The sequence below is a fragment of the Humulus lupulus genome, chromosome 8 (genome assembly GCF_963169125.1).
Source record: "Humulus lupulus chromosome 8, drHumLupu1.1, whole genome shotgun sequence".
NCBI classification, from domain to species: domain Eukaryota; kingdom Viridiplantae; phylum Streptophyta; class Magnoliopsida; order Rosales; family Cannabaceae; genus Humulus; species Humulus lupulus.
This window is the reverse complement of record NC_084800.1, coordinates 67,133,864-67,142,529: the sequence shown is the minus strand read 5'-3', so window position 1 is coordinate 67,142,529 and position 8,666 is coordinate 67,133,864. Positions and strand designations below refer to the sequence as shown.

The following is an 8,666-nucleotide window of genomic DNA, read 5'->3' as shown; positions in this document are numbered from 1 at the left end:
ACTATTTAAAAAATATATATACTAGTATGAACTATAGTTCTATAATATATATAAATATTTGTATCAATAATCTCTACATATATGCAATCTAAACACAACGTTGACATAGATATATATGTATTTACATGGCTACATGACATATATATAAAATACAATAATATTTAAAAAGAAATTAATAATAGAAATAAAATAATAATAGCAAAATTCATAGTGTAGATAGTACGTAGTATACATGCATCAACTATTTTTTGTTTCTAATGTATCTTATAATGTCATTTGGTGAATTTGATGAAGAAAAAGAGCTTCAATCACTTGATAGAAAATAAACTATCACACAAATTTATAAGATAAAAAAAAATGATATGTATGACTTTATTATTTTTAAATAAATATGATTTAATTATTTAAATTATCATAAAATATCTTTAAAATATTTTATTTTAATTAATTTTTATTTAAGTTTATGTTTGTTCTAGTTTTTAAATTTGGCAGTAATGACAACAAAAGATTATATATTATATATTTAATATAATATTAATATTATACATATATTTTAATTTTAAATTTAAATTTGTTGCTATTTTTTTTTTTTTAAAAAAAAAAGTTTGTTTCTAGTTGATAGATTATATTATGTTATATGTTTAATTAATATGAGATTATTCTAATACATAAAGTTTAAGTTTAATTAAACATTTTTAAGTTATAAAACGTATGGTTTTAATATTTTTAAATAATTCTCATTGTAAAATATCTCAAAATATCAAATTTTAAATTGTTTAATTATTTATTTATTTAATTTAATTTAAGTTTAAATCATGTTTATAATCTATCGTTAAATATAAGAATATTATGTTATATATAAGAATATTCTATTAAAGTTAACAAAAATAAAATAAAAAAAATCCTTAAAATTAAAAAATTTCATTATCTACATACTTATTATATAGTAGAGATATATATAGAGAAAAATAAAAGAAACAGTGCATAGGTTACGACATTTAATCAATTAAAACCATGGGAAACACAAAATACTAGAAGCTTCAATATTTTTTTTGTTATGATTTTAATTTATTAATTAATTAATTAATTATAAAGAAACCGAATTAGAGACATTGGGAATTGATTCTTTCGATCTTCTCGGTGAAGTTTATTATAAAATTAAATTAATTAATGTCAACTCCAATGTTGTAGAATCAATGAAATTGGAGAGAAGAGGAAAAAAAATCTACTGCTAAAGAAGATAGAATTAAACAATATTGTTGCGTGGAGGGGATTAATCCCAAACTGCAAAAATTTAGCCCTTTGATAATATTATTGGAAATTGTCACGTTGACGGATTTATCGCCGCTATCGAAGATTATATATAGGATGTTTGTTTTTTGTTTTCATATTATTAGCAAGTAGAGCTAGGTTTCAATTTCTTTATTAATATTAGGGTTTTTGCTTTATTGGGATTTGAAGTTATATATTATAGTTTGAATATTTTATCGGTTTTATAATTTTTTGTGGAGTGGGTTTTGTCAAATTATTTATTTAGATATTTTGTCTTGGCAAATAGTTTTTTTTTAGACTTTATATGTTTTGTAAAATAATTCAAATATAATCATAAATTCGATTTTAATCAAAAAAAAAAAAAAATTAAACTAAAATTATAAATAATTCACCAAAATAATAATTTAAAATAAAAATAAAATTATCCTGTCAAAAAACTGTGTTGTTATATTCAATTTTTTCTTCATCAGAATTAGGTTTAGAAATGTGTTTGAACCATTTTGTAGAACATATGATCCAAAAAAAAAATTTGTCACAACACAATATTCAAACAAATAATGAAGCAAATCACATAACTCAAAAAAATATAACCCTATTTTATATGTTACAAGTTGATTTCTGAGGAGATGTACATTCTCGAAATTATTGAATCTATGCCTCAGTTTGCAAGGAATAGGCCTAGGACGTACGTGGTGTGTGCTTAATTTAATAAGCTGGCGTTTGAATTGAGAAGTAGAATTTCGTGTGGTTTTGTATGAATAATAAATCAAGAAACAAAGCAGAAAAGGCACAAAGTTTTGACTAATTTTAAGTGAAAAACGGTTTCGAATCCATAATTGTCATGATGTCAAATTCTCCTGCACGGAAGGGAATGATGTGCTTAATTATATTATTATTCATAGCTAGTTAAGAAGTATACTACTTTAATAAACTTTTTCTAATTAATATTTTATAGCTGAGTAGAGGCTACTTGTGTATATATATATTTTCCTAAATATAAAAGGTATAGTTAGTTAACTGATGCACACCTTACTCTCCAAGATTTTCAGGTGCTAATAATTTCGGATACAGTTACTAATTAATAATTATAAAAGTCTCCCCTTCTCTGTGGTGATACAGACCCAAGATGAGATCTCAAATCACTGAGTCAAGAGAAAAATTAGGAAATGCATGCCCCACACGTACCACTACAACATGGATGAGTGGTGTGGTGCCCTACTGCTACTGCGTACGTACTTAATTTGTGACATTTCAAGAAGCATCGTCATGTCATCTGATCCTCCGTAGAAATTTATTTAAGTTTTAGACATTGTGTTTTATTTTACATTTTAATTTTATATGAGAGAGAAATGATATACAACATGGTTAAAATCTAAGAATCTTATAATATATATGTTAGTAAAAATTAAAAAAAAACACAAAATACAAAATCAAGTATACATACATTAAAAAAGAAAAAAAGAAAAAAAAAATTGCAAGTAAAGTCCTTTTGGTGAGAAAAACTGGTTCGTCCTGGGCGTGATGCAGATGTAGAAACAGTTGCACAGACAACAAAAAAAAAAGTACAACTAACTCCAACTGCCTATTCCGTATATTGTAGTTTTTAGTCTCAGAGAGAATTAATTGCTTTACAACCAAAATATGACAAATAGTATTAATAATAATGTTGAATATTGTCGATGAAAGAGCAAGAGGACTTAGTACTACTGGTATAAGGGTCCCCCGCCTTATTAATTACAAGAAACCAACCACCATCATAATCCGAGGCCGACCTTACAAATTAATAACTCATATATATATATCCAATATATATATATACGATACATATATATGGTCCCCTCAATAAATATTTTGTAAGATAGCTATCGTCTTCATCGACCACTGCATATACTATATTTTTTTAATAAATAATTAATAATCCATTTATCTTGAGATAATTCCAAGGCTTATTTAATATTGTTTCCATATCAAATATTCATATATATTATTTCATGGAAGATCAACACATATATGTATGCATATATCTTGGTAAGAGTTCGCGTTCTTAAAGGTAAATAATATTATGTTTATATACACTGGCTGGTGCCCCTCTCTCTTTTTTTAATGTGCTTTTTTTTTATTAATATGCCCTCACTTATTTATAAAATTAATAAATATAACTGTTATATATCTATATATATATATATGTAAAATGCGTTCGAAAAGAGGATTAACAAATTAATTAGACTTTCGTCAAAAAAAAAACAAAAACAAAAAAAATTTATATATATATATATATTTAAAACAAGTACTACTCATAGAATTAAGCTTGCAAGCACTAAAAACATCTTTTTATCAGTATTTATAGTCAAACTAGAATTGAAACAGAACCAAACATTTAATTTGATATAGACACTTTATTTCCTTCTCACATGCAATCTAATACATTTGCACCAAACATCAGTATTATTCACATTGATGAATTAATGTTATGCATGTATATATATAGATGCATGAAACCAGTACGATACTAGCAGCAGTATAATCTCTTTCAGTTATATAAACGTGTAGTTGACCAGGAAAAGTCTAGGCTAGCAACATATACATATCTAATTATTAGTATGAATTTTTCTTGCCACGTAGAATAAGTATTTCCGAGCTGTACAAATATGTGTACAGTTCATGTATATACACACTGATACACACTTTCTTGGCCGAATGAGAAAGAACAGAATCACGTATAATCAATAATAATCTTTTCTCATCTCGTAATAATAAGTATTCATGATAATCAACAGAGCACGGAAGGAAATTGGTACGTAACATAACTTATCGTAAAAGATTATATAAGTGAAAAAAATAATACAAGAAATTAAGTGTATTTATATATATATATATATGATTATATAACTAGCTAAAAGAGCAGTACTAGAACATTTGATATAGCTACAAAAAGAAAAAACTAGAGTAGTAAGAAAAGGGTTAATTAATAATTACTTAAGAGTAGCTTGGTAGGTAATTTTTAGTTGTGAGAAGGAGGGTGTGTCTTTGGAGGTGAGTAGTCCAAGTTAAAGCCAGGTTGTTTTTCACCACGTTTCTCGTGAGGCACTCGCCATGAAACTGAAACATCCGACTCAGTCGTACTTGTTCGAACACCATTCAAATCACCTTTTCCTTTCTTCATTAGCTCTTTCGGTCTTTCCATAACATCTTTATTATATTGGGTCTTAGTACTACTGTCGGTACTTATTTGGGCTTCCATATTTAATGAGGTTGATTTCTCGTTCGGCTCTGTATTCTCTCCATGATGACCCTGCAGATTAGAAATAATAAATATATATAAGGCAAGAAAATAAATTAAGTGTGTGTAGAAAACTTTCATGTACTGACCTCTGTTAAAAAGTGCTGATAATGATGAGGATCAAATTTCTCATCTGATTTCTTCTTATCGTACACATCACCAAGAAGCGTCCTGGCATTACATGCATGCAAAGCAAGGCATAGAAGGAATAGAACAAGAATACAAGAGCAAGTGACTGACATTTTGTGTAGTGTATATATATATATATATATAGATATATATGGACGTTGATGATGATGAAGACGAAGACGAAACTAATTACCTAGCTATATATAGCTTCAAAGTCAGTTGATCGATCGACGTCTGATATATGTAGCAAGGGAAAACTATATATATCTTCCTTTAGTTGGGATCAGTATTAGAAATGGTATATGTAATAGTGTGGGAGGGAAAACTTATTGAGCATTAAATGAAGGGATATCACTAGTCATATGAAGATTTAAGAAGGTTTCCTAGTAGAACATGGATGTACGTATGGGTAATGAGAAGTATAGGAAAGCAAAATGAAATTATGGAGTGGGCTCAGTTTTGTTCCCTTACCTCGATCTATCAAAATTTTCCTTGCTGGGTCCCCTTACACACAGAACTTTTGAGAAAGAAATTAAAAAAAAACATTTGGAGAGACTTGTTTGCAAAATATATATATGTGTAAAAAGAGATTGATGAGTTCTAACTTCTATATATATAGCGAGTCCAAGCAAAGAGATTTTTTGCTTCAATATTTGGCATAATAAAGAAAGATATGAATAAGTGGGTTTATTATTATTATATAATTAGAAAATCAAGGAAGGGTGGTACGCTATAGTGGCTGACAAATAGTTTCTACCGAGGAAACTCTATTCATTTGTCCTTGTGAATTAGATCAGTTCCATTAATTACATGCACTTATGCCTCCTTGTTCCTTGCTCTTGCACAGGCCTGCCTTTTCTTACCTTGGAAATCTTACCCTTTTGACTATTATAAAAAGGGTTTTAAATTTTGGATCGATCTCATTCAAAAAGTAGGGAACACTTTTTTTGATTCGGTGGAGGTATGGCTAGATAAAAGTATAAACATGCAACCTCGATCTTAATGTTGTAATGACAAGTCGTGTCTTAATTTGCTTATTTACATTACAAGTATAGTAAGAATAAACAACCATGCACATGGTTATTTAATTAAATGGGTTCCCATCCATAACACAATTGTTTTTTTACACTACAAGAAGTAAGCATGAGAAACCATTCACATGGTTATTTAATTATTAAATGGGGTTCCTAATTCCCATAGACAATTGAAGGGTCAAACTATATAGTAACTATATATGTACACATTTGAAAACTCAACTTTAGGACTCCACATTAGACTAGCTAGCCATATATATATTGCGCAATTGATCCATGCTTTTCAGGAAAAATGTTTCTTAATTTAGGGCATGCACATTAATTATAATGTATGCGAACAGTTGGCCAGCATATTTTCCTCTAATTATTAATTACCTCTAATATAAAAAGGTCTCTTTCAACTATGTATTTAGTCTTACTATTATATGCTTTTCAAGAAAAACAAAAATTACCACCATTTTCATATTTTGGGTTTGCCAGCTCTGTGGTAGGAATAAATAAGCTAGTGTAGTTTCTAGGTGTTGGAAAGCTCGACAATTCGGTGAGCATTCACATTCATGATGATCATCTCATATATATACTAGAATTACATCAAAAAAAAAACATTTGCACAACTTAAGGACACGTACATTAATTAAGCAAGAGTAATAGCTTTCATTAATAGTAAAGCTATTTTATCTCATATCTATATATATATATATTGCTAGTAAGTAACAAAATGAAATATATGATAAGTACGAAATTAAATTTACTAATTAATCTGTGAATAAAAGTATACCCACATGCATATATGACTAAGACACCGACATGAATATATATATATATATATATATTTACCTTACGTCTATGCTTTATCTCATAAATGTATGCCTCATAAAGAAATTTTATTTGATCCCAGTTGAGATAGAAATAACTTACAGAATTCTAAGCAGATTTATTTTTTTATTCTTTTTGGGAATATTTTGCAAACTGTTCTTTTCAACTACTTGTGCTTATAGATAGTATTAATTGTCTTCTGAAAACATAATACGTTTTTTTCCGTATGAAACGTTTAGAAATTGCATTCTTATTTCTTTCTTATCCTTTATATATCTTCCTTCAAAGAAATGTTTTTAACTTTATTTTTTTCAAAATGAACAAGTCAATAAAAGAGGAACATGGGTGATGAGGGCAATATGTATAGGTAAGGACAAGGATAACATGTTAAAACAGGGTAAAAGAGAAGAGAATGGGAGTCGTGAAACACACATGTGGGGTCTACACACAAAAATGTGTGGAAGATTGGGGCCACCCGACAAGGGCTGCGTCGACAATCTCATGTGTGTTCCTCCGCCCAGGGACACAGCGGAGTGCTTCAACCGTCAATACCGGCAACGCATGACACGTGGCAATCATCCATGTGGCGAAATCCCAGGGACTGCGTTTTAATTGGGGTCTACTTGCTGCCGCCAAATCCCATACATGTACATTCTCCCTTCTGTGGTTGTGGTCCTATTTTTCTAGCTAACTAATTCAAAGGAAACGAGTACTGCAAAATATGCATTTAGAGGCTAGACAAACCTCTCAAGTGCAGCAAAGACAATGAAGACACAACCAAAGAAATTTACTTCCGGTTTGCTAAAATTATCAAACATATAGATAGATCTATTTACTCTTACCATCTCTCCACCCAAAACTCACTCTTCAAGCTCACTGTCACACTCTCAATACTTCAAACTCACTATCACTTCTCTTTAAAACCCACTCTCTCACACTCTTTTCAAAACTCACCATTTTTCACACACACTCAAATAATATATATTTAGAGAGTTGTAAAACTTGGCATCAAGACAACTTGCCCGATGAGACACTCATTTACACAAATTAGTAATTACCCTGAATTAAAAACCCTAAATAAAAATCATAATTAATTTGAGACATTACTCAACAATTTCCACATTGACTCAAAATCTCTAAACTCACAACTTGTTGAAGGTAGATTCAACACGAAGACCCACATGTGCAACAAGTCTGCAAAACTCAAATATAAACCATAATTTTTTTTAGCGTAGATTTAACATCAAAACTCACAGATGCCATGAATCTGAAAAACATAAATGCAAACCAAAAATCAATTCAAATAACTTAATTCAAACGGTTAGACTTCAAAACGAAATAGAAAAACAAATAATGGAAAGAACACACCGAAATAATCCAGGTTTAGCAACAATTTGTTACTTACATCCAACAAAGCTAGTCCACTATAAAGATCAGAATATAAGCTTAATCGCAAAGATCTCAACTCTTCTTTGAGCAACTATTTCTTGAGTACAAAACCCCAGCCAAGACTTCTCTTGAACCATACACCTTAACTCTCACATAATACTCCAAGAACTCTCAAACACTCATAAGAAACTCTCTCCTCTAGTATACAGATCCCTCTCAACTCTCTAAAATGAATCTGCCTCTCAAATGAAATAAATGAATGGCTTATATAGCCACTTGACACCTAGAAAACTAATTATTGTTGCAACTAAATAATAGTTGTCAAGTTTGTTGAAGTAGTTTGTAACTATAGGTTGTAAGTAATTTGTTATAAACAAATAATAAATTGTGAGAATTACTCCACACAACTCAAGCCATCAATAAGAGTAAACATGCATCTAGTTCATATTCTCATTAAACTTCACATGAGCACTTGTCTTCACATTCTTCAATGACTCACTCTTCTTATGAGTGTTGATGTCTTCTTTCTTCAAACACCTTTGACTATAGCTGGAGTCTTCACCACCTTGTTGCATTATTTCACTCTTACAATACTAGATGATGACATTATATGACTTGACTCCACCATCAGAGCCCCACCTAAAATAGTCTTTCCAGCTAGTTTGTATTACTGAGTCACTTTTCTTAATAGTCATTACACAATATTTTGCAGAATAGTCATGGTCTAGAGTGTCCAAGGCCCTCAA

General features: G+C 29.5%; 1 protein-coding gene across 1 annotated transcript; it reads right to left on the bottom strand.

The window, feature by feature from the left end:
* Window positions 1-4,061: 4,061 nt before the first annotated feature.
* LOC133793854 (root meristem growth factor 10) lies at window positions 4,062-5,226 on the bottom strand. The gene is made up of 2 exons (XM_062231105.1): window positions 4,642-5,226; window positions 4,062-4,564 (listed from the first exon to the last, which is right to left on the bottom strand). The coding sequence occupies exons 1-2, from the start codon at window positions 4,792-4,794 to the stop codon at window positions 4,274-4,276; spliced, it is 444 nt and encodes a 147-aa protein (XP_062087089.1). The 5' UTR covers window positions 4,795-5,226; the 3' UTR covers window positions 4,062-4,273.
* Between the last annotated feature and the right edge of the window lie 3,440 nt (window positions 5,227-8,666).

Coding starts and splice junctions, on each gene's coding strand:
- LOC133793854 (XM_062231105.1), bottom strand. CDS start 4,794: ATGTCAGTCACTTGCTCTTGTATTCTTGTTCTATTCCTTCTATGCCTT. Junction 4,565..4,641: donor ATCAGCACTTTTTAACAGAG/GTCAGTACATGA, acceptor TCTAATCTGCAG/GGTCATCATGGAGAGAATAC.